General features: G+C 38.6%; 1 protein-coding gene across 2 annotated transcripts in view; it reads left to right on the top strand.

Annotated features, from left to right (window-relative positions):
• The window catches only part of LOC127442204 (insulin receptor-like), a 121,667-nt gene extending 107,840 nt beyond the window's left edge, over positions 1 to 13,827 (top strand). For both annotated transcript variants that reach the window (XM_051700051.1, XM_051700052.1), the window contains one exon: positions 12,094 to 13,827. In XM_051700051.1, coding sequence (XP_051556011.1) covers positions 12,094 to 12,448 — 355 coding nt within the window. In that variant the 3' untranslated portion in view covers positions 12,449 to 13,827. The remainder of the gene's footprint in view (positions 1 to 12,093) is intronic.

Below are 13,827 nucleotides of genomic sequence, written 5' to 3'. Positions count from 1 at the left end.
GTGTGTCTTTCTTCTGCAGAACAAAAACAAAGATTTTTAGAAGAATATCTATCTCAGCTCTGTAAGACCATACAATGCAAGTAAATGGTGACCAAAACTTTGAAGCTCCAAAAAACACATATTTAAAATAATTAATTAAACATAGTCATGTTGTCTGTCTTGCCCATTTTTAGTCAGGCCTAAAAGTTTAAGGGCTCATGAAATGGAGAATCAAATTTTCCTTGATATAAGAGGTAACTGTACTGTAAAATCATATTGTACATTTCAGAACTCAAAACTTCCTACCCAGTCTAAAAAGAGCATTCATAGTTCCCACCATTCTGAAATGTTTCATTTTGCAATCTGTGTTCGTGACATCACAAGACATTGCTCTGTTGTATTTACACGCCCCACAACATGCGTCATTGCACCCTTGGCCTTGCCCACTAATGCTCTGATAGTATCGTAAACAGACAGGGAGAGAGCAGGACAGGCAGGATTAGTACCAACTATAATTTTCCGGCAAGCAAACGCAACGAGAACAAGCACACAAGGCGGACAAGATGGAGGAGTACCTCGCGGCCATGATTGCTTCAGCTATGGAGAAGCAACAGGTTTTTATTGAAGCACAGTTCAAAATGCTGCAGGAATGATTAGACAACATTCAGACAGAGCTATTCAGAGAGTTGTTGCGCTCAAACTAATCGAAATAATTTGGCTTCAGGTGTGTAGAGCCAAAAAGAGTGAGTCAAAAATCAAAGGTTGCTAACCGCACACTGAATTGCAAAACAGACTGAAAATGGTCTAGCAAAAAGATATAACTTTATTAAATTTGCATCCTAAAAAAATGTGCAAAGTGAGTTGAAACGTCTGCTCCCTTTGTTGGTCTGGCTTTTAACTCACTTTGCACATTCCTTTAGGATGCAAATTTAATAAAGTTGTATCTTTTTGCTAGACCCTTTTCAGTCTGTTTTGCAATTCAGTGTGTGGTTAGCAACCTTTGATTTTTGATATTCTAGCTTGAACAGCCGAGTCAACAAGATGGAAAAAATTGTGAAAAATGCGCCACGAAAATGTGGCCTACGAGGAGAAGCTTGCAGATTTGGAAGATCTGAGTCGCAGGAATAATGTACACATTGTGAACTTACCAGAGGTTGTGGAAGCTACCAACCTCCTGTCCTATATCTCAAGGTCTTTGCCGGTATGGTTTCCTTCGCTGGCCAACACAACACCGGTGTCTATGAGAGACCACCACATTGGACTTCCAAACAACGTAGGAAGGCCTCGGACGGTCATCATGAAAATGCTGCATTTTACAGACCATGATCGGATTCTTAAGGCAGCCAGAAAATCTTCACCCAAGGTCAACGGGAGAGATTTCAGGTTTACGGCAGATTACAGTGCTGTCACCATTAACCGCCGCCACACCTTCATGGAGGTCACCAATAAGGCTACCAGTCCTTCTTGATCTATCCGGCACTACTTAAGCTTACCCAAGGTTCGTCACAACACATCTTTAAGTCCCTGCTGGAGGTTGAGGACTTTCTAAGTGGTTTGGCCACACAGGACGGTGAAGAAGGGTAATACGACACAGTTCATAAATCATGATGGATGCTTGAACTGAGATGCCTGAATCAGTTAGATTGAAGCATAATATTGACATTTGCCTTATATTGATAGCCTATCTGGTAAACGTTTTATTTTGTTAATAAGCTATGACGTAGGAGTGAGGGGTAGGTGGAACCATGGTGTCTGCCGACTTTCTCGGGGTCACGTTGTCTAACAGATTGTTGTTCGTTCACCTGATCTCTTTTGTTCACTGAGATTATGTGCCTCTTTACTTTTGTGGGAAACTGGGTGTTCGTGGGGTTATGGTGACTATGGTGGGTGGATATTTTTCGCTCTGTAGTGATATGTTTTGTTGGAAGGTTCAGTCCAGTCTTGGTATTTGTAAGTGTTGGGCAACAATGATGGTTTTTCTTTTGTTATTTCATAGTTATAAAGAATGACAGTGGAAACACTTCACATAATTAGCTGGAATGTGAATGGTTTAAGCAGTCCCATTAAACAAACTGCCTGTCTTGATTTTTTGGATAGACAGCGCGTTGATCTGGCACTTATCCAGGAGTCGCATTTGAGGAAACCAGACGTCCAGAGGTTCTCTAATAAATATTATTATGTAGCGGCATCAACTTCATTAGACAGTAAATTTCGGGGCTCATTTGTTGTGTTGAAGGCTTTCTTTTAACATATTGGAAAGGTATAGCTGTGAGGATGGCAGAGTGTCATACATAAAAGCATACATAGCTAGTCGTAATTTCACTTTTATTTACACACCTCAATTCTCTCAATTTGACCCAAATGTTTTTCCTGCGTTAGTTACAACTTTATAAAGAATTCAGGATTGTTTCTTTATTATTGTGGCCGATATAAACATCGTAGCGGATGCATCCCTTGATCGTTCTTGTTTACAAAATCATCCATCACAGTCTTTTTCAACTATAGCTCTATGTAAATTTATGTCCGATTTTAGCTTAATTGATGTATATCGCACCTTACATCCCAATATGAGAGTGTACACGTTTTATTCTTTGAGACACAAAAGCTATTCTAGATTGGATTATATTCTCATATCTTCAGCTTCATATTCAGAAATACATAGTGCTGGAATAATGTCATGTCCTCTATTGGATCATAGTGTTGTCTCCGCTAAACTTTCTCTTGTGTCTGCACAAATTAAGGCTGCTCGCTGGTGTTTTATCAACACACTTCTGCAAAAAAATAGATTTTTGTGCAGCGCTTAAAGAGAAATTAAGGTGGTTTATAGAGGTGAATGCTGGATCGGTGGACGATCCTAGCTTTTTTGGGATGCCATAAAGGGCTGCATACGGGATTTCAGTATAACTAGATTAAGTCAAATAAGTGCTCTTGAGTCGGAACTAAGCAGGTTAGAGAGACTTCAGCAGAATTCATACTCCGAGAGTGCGGCAACAAATAATAGTGACACGTGCAGAACTTAATTTCTTATTATGGCGTAGAGCTGAGTTTTTGATGCACAAAATTAGGAGAACTTATTATTTCAATGGGGCCAAGCCGAGTCATCTTTTAGCTCTTAGGTTGAAGAACAGTGAAAAATATTCAAATATTATGACGATTCAAACTTCTGACGGCTTGATAAGCGAACCTAAAGGTATTAATGCAGAGTTTAAGTCTTTTTATAAGATATATAAATCCAGTCTTGTCTTTAATGAGACTAAGTGTAACAAATTTCTTCAGGATCTTTCCCTCTCATATCTTTCTGATGCAGAGGTAGCATCTTTGAATGCTCCAATCTTACTAGAGGAATTGAAGGAAGCTCTCATGTCAGTGAAGAAAGGGAAGTCACCGTGGTGAGATGGAATTCCTCCAGAGCTGTATGTTATGTTTTTGGGAAGAGTTGGGTCAGCCCTTGTTGGACATGATCAGTTATTCTATTTGTAAGGGTGCGTTCAATAGTAATGCTTACATGGCTATTATTACTCTGCTACCTAAGCCTGACAAGGATTTGACTCAGTGTGGGAATCATAGACCATTGTCTCTTTTAAATAATGACATTAAATTGTATGCTAAAGTTTTGGCCACTCGTTTGGATACTTTTATGACTAAGCTGGTGCACAATGACCAAACTGGTTTTATTAAATCACGTTTGGCAGCTGATAATGTACGCCGTGTATTAAATATCATTCACGTTGCTAGTGGAATCAGTTTGCCGTGTGCTACACTACATTTGGATGCTGAAAAAGCCTTTGTTTGAGTGGCAATATCTTTGGGCAGATTTGGAACACTTTGGGTTAGGCAAGGACTATATTAGCATGGTCAAAGTCTTATACGCTAATCCTTCAGCGGTGGTGATGACAGGAGGCATCTGCTCACCACAGTTTTCAATTTCGTGTGGGACCCGCCAAGGGTGCCCTCTCTCTCGAACCATTAGCTCAAGAAATCCGCCAGCATACCAGGGTGAGACTATTACTTTCTGTAACACCTCACACAGAATATCTCTTTATGCAGATTATATTTTATTATATATCAGTGATACTTCTATTTAAATTCCACATGTTCCTTTTACATTAAATTTTTTGGGTTCTCTTTCTGGTTATAAGATCAATTGGTCTAAATCTGCCTTGGTGCATTTAAATAACTCATCTGCTCAGTTAAACCTTCCTGCAGGTATACTGATAGTATCTAGTTTTAGGCATCTGGGTATTGATATATTTCCATCACTACATACAATAGCTTTAAAAGACTTACAAGGTATAAACAATCGCATAGACACCGATCTGACCCATTGGTCTGCTCTACCATTATCCTTAGCTAGGATTTCTGTCATTAAAATGGATGTTCTACCTCGCATAATTTATTTTCCCTCTATGCTACCACTTTTGCCACCCTCCAATTACTGAACTAAATTACAATCATTGACTTCCAAGTTCATGAGGAATGGCAAGCCTCCCCGAGTAAAATCTTTAACTATGCAGCGTAGTAAGGAGGCTGAGGGCCTCGCATTACCAAACTTTAAATACTACCATTGGGCATTTATTTTGCGACCTCTCACAGTGTGGTTCGATCCTGGATCTCTTGTTTCTTGGCAACCAGTTGAACAGAATATGGCATTGCCTCATATATTACAAGATTTATTATATTGTAATATTCCCTTAAAGAGTGCAAGGAGGCGGTTGAGCCCAGTAATGTATCTTCTCTCTGTCTGGCGCGCCGCATCTAAACTTTCTCAAAATGATCTCAAATGGCACGCTCATTCTCCTATCTTTCATAATTTTAATCTTCTCACGTATAATAAACCATTTGTTTTCTCAGAGTGGAGCGACAGAGGCATGCACGTTTTAGCTGATATATGGGGGAAGGATGGTTTACGGATTTTTAACGACTTGCGAGCAGAGTATAATTTGCCATGGACCTCCTTTTTCTTTTACCTACATTTGAGATCCACCATGCAAGCGTATGGAGTTCCATGGGGTACTACAATTCCTTCTATCATGCTGCGCACGACAATAGCAGAAAGAGGCAGGACAAGGAGTATGGTATCATCTTTATATTTGTTGTTTTTGGAAGCCTCTTATAAACACTTACCAATATTGGACGTCTGGTATAGAGATATATGCGGCATAAGCACAGAGCCCAATAATGATGATAGTTGTTGGGATACGATATGGTCCAATATCAGACAGGTCTCAAAAAAACGTAATTTACAGCTAATTCATTATAAACTGGTTCACAGGATGTACCTCACCCCCAGGAAACGTTATTTAATGAAACTTTCCCCGTCCCCTAATTGTGATCTATGTTCCAAGGGTTATGAAGGCACTTATAAATGCATGTTTTGGGACTGCCTTAAAGTGAACAAGTTCTGGTCACAGGTTTCTGCGACTTTGAAGGACATTCTTGAGGTGGATATACCATGTTGTCCCAAACTTCTACTTTTAAATGACGATTCATCCTTCAGTTTTTCACTGCTTCTGAATAGACTGTTATTCTCTGGATTGACTGCAGCCAAGACATTACGTTGGGAACCTCCACACTCTCTTGACTGGCCGCATTGGATGTACTCCTTGGACATTGCCAACATGGAACTATCAGTAGCCACACAAAGAACTATTTCAGCATGGGAAGTGGGGTAACACTGCAAGCAGTTTTGAATAAAAATTTGATTTAAAAAAGAAAAAAAAAAAGAAAAGTGAGGTTAGAGTTTTGGTCAGGAACTATTTCATTGGCTGCAGGTTTATATTTTCAGTCTTTATTTGAGGAACTTATTGAATCTTATAATCCACAGTGACAGCTCTTTTAAGCTTGTTCCACTGAGAGTAATATTCAATTAACTTAGTTGTTGGACCTTTTGGCTCTTTCTTTAGAGCAAGTGCAATGACAAGTGTGGTCTTTTTGACCTCTGGGTCATTTGATTCGATAGCATAGGTTGCTAGGGGGTTACACCAGTCCTCCTCATCTAATTTTATGAAATCAGGGCCATGTATACAGCATTTCGCTTCTAGAAGGGCATTTGCATCCAACCCTCGAGATGCGTAATCTGCTGGATTGTTTTTTGAATTTGTGTGTCTCCATTGGCTTGGTTTTGACAGATCTCGGATAATGGAAAGTCTATTTGCTAGTTCCTGCAAAATCTGTTGCGCTTTTAGCGTGAATTGGGCCAAGAAGCCAAGTGGATCATAGACTGAGTTTTCAACAGAAAGAATACCTCTTCTGGTCAGAGTCTTATGTTTTATGTTGATCATCTGTTTTATGAATGTATCATCTTCGGTATTCCACTGTACACCCAGGGCCCTTTCGACAGGTAACTTTTCACTGTCTAAATCCAGTTTTTGAATTAGCTTTCCCTTTTCAGCATCAGGTAGTGAAGACAAGACTGCTTTACTGTTACTGACCCATTTGGTTAACTTGACTCCACCTTTAGCTCACACTTATTTTAAATCTTTGGCCATGTTGAATGGTGTCAATAACTTCCTTGCCGTAGGTATCTTCATTTTCATCTGCTGTCCTCCTTAAGGCAAAATTGGCACAACTTGGTGAAGATACGGCACCAATGAGGTGAACTTTCATCCTGTATTCTTACAGTCTTTTATCAAGGTAACCATTTGGCCACCACAAGTACCTGAGAAAGTCAGTATGCTTGGGATGGACTCTTAACTTGATGAAACATACCTTGAATATCTGCCATGAATGCAGTCTGTTCTAGGCAGAATCTTAAGAGGACTCCAATGAGAGCATTTGCTAAATCTGGACCCTGTAGAAGCACTCTATTAAGGGACACATCTCTGAATGACGTGCAGTCAAACACTACGCATATTGTTTCCTTACATTTGTGATACACCCCGTGATGTGGTATGTACCAGACTTTTCCATCTGACCTGTCAAGCTGTTCTTGGGGGATTTTCTCTGCATATCCTTTTTCTAACAAATCCTCCATGAAACCAAGGTTTCATCCTTTTTCAGCCTTTTAAGGAGACTTATTGCATGCTGTAGAGCCATCTGCTGGTTGTTGGGCATGATCACAACATCTTGACAAAAGTGCAAAGGTAAGTAGTAATGATTATCTCTTAAGGTTATTTTGTTGGATACAATGTTCATAAATCTTTTATCTTCCATGGACCTTTCCCTTTTTTCATCATAAAGTCTTTCAGTAAAGTCCTGGTTGTACTGCTTGATAAGTAATTCTTGTAAATTTTCAACTGAAATTCAGTTTGCTGTCACTTTAGGAGGACCTGCTTCCCCACTTTCAGTGCAATCAAGAGGCCCATTGACTACCCACCCAAAGATTGTTCTTACAGCATAAGGTCCATTGTTCTGACTATTTACTATTTGCCAGGGCTGCATTGCTTTTGGGTTATTAATGTCAATCATAAGTTCAACCTCAGCATCAATTTCTGTTAATTTAACATCTTTCAGGTAGGGTCATTTTGCTAGATCTTTAACAGTGAAAATGTTCTCTTTGGAAACAGGGATGATATTTTGTGTATACACTCTGGGGAAAGGAAGAAATTAATTACCCTCTACATCACAAACATCCAGATCATTTACCTCGTAGGTTGTGACTTTCTCTGTTGCCATGGTCTTTAGCAGGATTTCTGTTTTTTCATCAGGTTCTCAGTGCAGAAAGTGGCTGAACTACCTGGATCTAAAAAGGCATATGCAGCAACCATCTTAGTTCCTTTTACCAGTTTTACTTGTACTGGGGTAATAGCAAGCAACCATTCCTTTCCTGCCCAGTTACATTCATTCAGTCTTAGGGAGACTAAAGTACTGCTTACTGCTGCCTCATCCTTACAGCCTTTACCTGACCACCAGGTCTGTGGTTTCACAATTTGAGTTAGTCACTCAGTTTGTCCATTTCTCTTTTTGTTTTCCTCTTTGTCTTTTTCGGGTGTTTTCACAGGTCATCTTTTTTGGCAATTTTTGCTAAGATGACCTTTTGTCAGACAACCAAAACAAAGAACCTTCTCTTTCAGGAACTCCACCTTCTCCTTATTTGGCTGTTCCTTCAGTTGCTGACAGTTGGTAAGTAGGTGGTCACCAGTGCAAAATAAGCAAGGTGTGCTGTTGTATTTGTTTGGCTCTTTGTATGACAGTTATACCCATTTATTTGTCTGTGGTTTTGGAGTAACTATTGTGACTGCTGTCGCAAAGCTGCTTCTTGGTTTGTCAGAAATTGGTTGCTTGTAGCTTCTGACTGTGACTTTCTGCTGTCGTCTGCCTATTGAATAATCCTGAAGGTTACCAAACATAGGATCAGAGGCCATTTTCGCTTGTCTCTCCAGAAAGGCCACAAGGTCTTTGAACTTTGGTCTTTGGTCCTGTCGTTCCATAATATCATGAGCTACTGATCTCCATTTTTCTTTTATTTTATATGGCAGTTTTGAATATACGTATGAGCTTGAGATTAGAGGAATCAAGTTCATCCATATAGCTGAGCTCTTGTATTACAACATCCTCTCAGATAAAGAGCATAAGCTTGTAGTGCTTGGTTATCATCTGTTCTGATATTTGGCCAATTCACTGTCCTTTCGATATTGGCATTAGATATTCTTATTTCATCACCAAAGTTTTTTTAAGCAGTTGCTTTGCCATTGAATAACCTCTTTATGGATCCATGTGCAGGAAACTACGAACTAAGTCTCTAGGCTGACCAGATGTATACATTCAAGGTAGTAGAGCCTGTCTTTTTTATATTGGGTTTTACTTTCAATTGCATGATCAAATGTTCACAAAAAGCACATAAAATGAAGAGGATTACCATTAAAAACCAGAATCTCCCTAGTAAAGACTCCCTAGTAAAAGGTTCTGCTGCCTGAGCAGGATTTTAACCAGGTCATGTTGCTGTCCAGGTTTTACATTAGAGGCAGTATGCAAGTTTGTGACATCCACACCAGTCCTAAGTGAATCTGTTACCCCGCTGTATCACCTGACTTTACCTTTACTTCCTTTGCCGTTTGAAAAATCTGTGGTGGTTCTCAAGCATTGTCCTTTGAAGGGGAGTTTTTGAAATAGCTTCAAGAGACGTATATTTGCCAGGGGATGTGGCTTGTTCAATATCTGTAGAAGTGAATTGCTTTTTTCCTTCATCAAAGTATTTGTTCATATCATCTCCCGGTGCTGCTGCATCAAAACTCTTAAAGACTTTAATTTTAGCATTTGTTGCTGCAATGTCAGTATCCAAAACGAATTTCTCCTTTAATGCTTTTAACTTTGTTTCTTCCATATCTAGTGATTGTTTCCTATCGATGGCAGCAGCCCATTCCATTAAAGCGGCCTTTTCAGCTTCGGCTTTTATGCGCACCGAGCCTGTGGATGATGCTGAAGAGGACAAGCTGCTAGATTTGGATGATTTAGATACGTTTTACAGTGCCCGCTAACGTATATTATCAGACACACTTTCATCAGGGTAAACGCTACTTTCAAGATCCCTCAATATAACAGACTCAGGATGCAGAATTTCGCTGTGAATTTGAGAGCCAAGATTTTGTCTCTGTTAAAAATTCTTTAAAATGTTCCATTTTAGGCTCGAACCAATTTTCTTGTTCAGCTTTTCTTTCATCCACAGGTTGCAAAATTTGCAATGACTCATTAATTTGTTGAAACTCATCAAGGGAATTGTTAAATGCTTTTAGCAGTTGCTTCACTTTGTTAACATCTCTGGTTTCATTTTGTATTGCTTTCATTTCATTCATTTTGTGGGTACACGCTCCTAATTTGCCTCTGTGTGCCCTGCTAAGTTTTGTTAAAGAGTCTTTCTCTGCCTTAGCGGCAGGCACTTGCAATTCATTTGATTCATCCATGTCGAAAATGTTGTACTCCCAAGTATTTTTGTCCACTTCAAACATATAATCCAAAGCAGATAAATGTCCGTTGACTCCAAGAGAAAGTTTTCAAACTTTTTTCGGCAAATTCCTTGATGATTCACAGGTTCCCAGTCAGGTATGGGAGTTTAACTCACTTGGTTTATCACAGGACCAGTTTGTGCATGCGAAAAATCTATTTTATTAATCTTTCCAGACTCATAAGATCATCATAAATCCAAACTCAGTTCAAAAACTCCAAAAGAACATAATATAGTCCATCTTTTTGTGAAAAACACAAGCGATTTGAAAACTATGTCTCTAAACCCACTGGAACACTCTCCTGGCTGATTAGGTACAGCTGATATTAGTTACTCTATGGTGCTACTGGTATGCCCAGTAGGTGGCAAGAGGGGAAATGTAGATAGAGAACACAGAAAAAATGGAAAATAATAATAGATACATTTCGAAATAGCTCCGACAGTCAAAGACGTCCATCGTCAATAACCAACAATTAGAAATAGCGCAGATGGGCAAAAGAATGCGTCCATGACAGAGGCAGCAGCTGAATGAAAGAGAATTGCTTCTCCCTTTCAGAGTTGTAACTTGAAACAGCATCTTTTAAAAGCAGCGAGATACATGGCAGTGGTAAAAGAGTCTGTGCAGTTCATGTTTATATACAAAATAATTAAAAATGATGGATCCAGATGGGTCTCCTTTGGTGTTATGTTAGGAATAGTTAGCCACAAAAGACCTGCCAGCTTGACTTGTACTGCACGCCAGTGGGCGGGGCCAAGGGTGCGATGACTCATTTTGTGGGATGTGTAAATACAAATGAGCAATGTTTTGTGACGACAGTATGTTTTTATAGTACAGTTACCTTCTATATGTCTAAATATGAAGGAAAATTTGATACTCCATTTCATGACCCTTTTAAATTGTTCTTAAACATTGATTTAAGTGTATTTGTACCATCAGTTGTTTTTTAATACATTTTCATACAGCTAAAGCTGGTGTGCTAATATCCTTGATTTGAGTGTATCATAATTTTAAAGGCTTTCCAAGTGATCTAGACTGTAACATGGTCAACAGGGTAAATCACATTGGCAAAATGGTCTCATATTTATATTAGTAGCCACTAATGTGCATAAATAATGATTTAGGGTGGGGGGAAGGATCTTATCCATTTTTTAAGTGGAATTTAACTAAATCGTGAATGGAATTTTCATTACCGCAACTTTTTTATCATTACTGAAACACATAATACCTTATAGATTTACACAGCCAAGAAACTTTAACAATTATTAAATGGCAATTATAATTTATCCTTATACCAATCATTACACATAAACCTTTTTTAAAACTGTTTGGGTTCATCTGAAAAAAAAAACAAAAAAAACAAGGTGTGATGTTGGTAGGTGTGTTTCGGTAATGAGATTTTTTTTTTTTTTTTTATCAAATATGGTGAGTAATGATTACTTGTTTAGAGCATCTAATAAATGTTGCCATGTAAAGTTCAAATCAATTTGAATTATTTTCAAACTAATCAGCTACTTAGATTTTTGGCCACAATTTTGTTGCTATAATGAGAATTTTTGTGTACATGCTCCAGATAATGTGTCTTGATATGTCTTGATTTTACTGTTTACAATGATTTCAGACTTCCCTTTTCGTGTTCAGAAAGAAACAAAATCGTTAACTTTCAAAAAATTCTTGTGTGGCCTCGTTGAAATGTGAGAATTTCTCTAGTGATTTGAGAGATTTACCTCAAAAGCCTGATGTATCATATTTGATACATGGATTTCAAAGGGGGGTTTTCAATAAAATAATATTCAAAATTTTAACCCAAGCACAAGTAGCTTAGATTCAGCAAATACTCATTTTAAAATATCAGTAAAAAATATAATCATTACCAACATAAGTCACTTTTCACGCAAGTCCGCCACCATTTTAAATAGATCGATATAAACATTGAAACCACTTTTTTCACAAATAACCACTAGATGGTGCCATAAACATGTGAAACTTGCATACATAGGTTGTTTGGCTCGTCAGCATGAACAGAGAAAGAAACAGGAGCCGTCAAACGTTTTGTATCACATTTGATACACTCTGCGTTATAGGGTTAACACTACTGAGCAACAGTGGCTTATATGGGTGGGCCTCTAAAAATGCGTGGGTCTGTAGGCAAATTTAAAATGAGCTTCATAGGGATATTTCAAGCTGTTAGAAGATGATACTTGAGAATTTCACTGTCTATTTCCTAATCTTCCAGGCATACCCTGATGCAGATGTGCTGGCATTACAGTCCGAAAATGAGGCCCATCTTCCAGGAGATCATCGAGATGCTCCGGGACGATCTGCATCCCTCGTTTCAGGAGGTCTCCTTCTTCTACAGCGAGGAGAACAAGCCACCTGAGACTGAAGAGTTTGATATGGACCTGGAGAACATGGAGAGCATCCCACTGGACCCTTCCTCATACTCTCAGAGGGAGTGTTATTTAGATGGGGATGAGGGCTCATCGGTGGGCCTACGAGGGAGTTACGAGGAGCACATACCGTACACACATATGAATGGCAGCAAGAAAAATGGACGCATCTTATCCCTACCCCGGTCTAACCCCTCTTAATATTACTTAACCCCAACAAGCTATATTCGATTGTTTTTGTCATCATTTTATAGATTGACTTTTATCATGCTCTATATCAGAAGCCCCTCAGAAAGCAATCTCAGGACATTAGTTCTCTGCTGCCTCAGTATGATGATGATACTAGGCACAGGCGTTATTTTGTAGTAAAAGAAGAAAATACACATCAACTGCTTCTTTCCTGTCATATTGTTTTTAATTTTGAATATTGCCAAGTTTCAAAGACTGGTCAAATGGAACAAACTGTGAAATTAACCTCAACCACAACCAGAAGGCTGCTTTAAACCTTACATCTCCTCAGACTCTCCTCTCATATCCAACAATTGATTCTCCACACACACACACACACACAAAGAAGAATTTAAGAAAAAAAAAAGTGGCCTTACGTTGTTTGTGGCCTGTGTCATTACTACATGGAGTTGTGTCTGACTCTGTACACTCTAGGTATTGGTGGCAAACCTGTTGAACTTGGGAACTGTAGGATAACCTTTAATGTCCTTCCAAGAGTGAACTTTCTACAGGGGAAGCCTGTACAAGACACTGCTTTTCTACCTGCTACTCAGTATTCAGACCACACACAACCCGAAAAGATTTTTGGACTCTATTTTTTTATTTATTTGCTTTTCTGTGCTTTTTTTTTTTTTTCTGGTGTTCACACATTTACAGCTGAAGGATATTTAAACTATTTTCAGGACTTTTGACTAAAAGAGTTCCTCAGATTGACCAATAGATGCTGCTTTGATATATTTTAGTGGGTAGATGATGATAAAAGTATATATATAAATATATTATTGATGTTTTTTGTACATAGTTGATATGTCGTCATTCGAGAGTTATTGCCGGTTGTAGAAATTTTTTTACATATTTGTCTTGAATCTTTATTTTTTCTAATCCAAAAATACATACTAATCATCCTGGACCTCTGATCAACCAGCAGCTCCAAGATGCACAGGAGTATTCTAGACGCCTTGGGCTTCAGATGCCAAATCTTGATATCAATGGAAAAAACTGCTGTAAATAAAGCAGTGAGGTGCATTCAAGAAGAGCCGATGGACGTGTATCTGTCGTTTTTATCATAGTTGCATAGTACTGTATAGAAACTCTAAAAAGAGATGTTTCTTGAGTAAAATTGTGTGAGCATGTCTATCAAAGCACAAATGCAATCCATGAGACATATTTTCTGTACTGCAGCTCCAGGTTTTACATTGCATCATTCACACACTATGTGATGAAAAAGCTTTGCACAGACATATAGTAAAAAAAATACAGATCCAGGCTCATAACTTACACCTGCATAGTGTACATGCTGTAATGTAATCTCAGTGGTGTCTGGGACATCTGAAATAAATTTGGACCAATAA

This window comes from Myxocyprinus asiaticus, chromosome 6, assembly GCF_019703515.2.
Source record: "Myxocyprinus asiaticus isolate MX2 ecotype Aquarium Trade chromosome 6, UBuf_Myxa_2, whole genome shotgun sequence".
NCBI classification, from domain to species: Eukaryota; Metazoa; Chordata; class Actinopteri; order Cypriniformes; family Catostomidae; genus Myxocyprinus; species Myxocyprinus asiaticus.
This window is presented reverse-complemented; position numbering and strand designations above follow the sequence as displayed.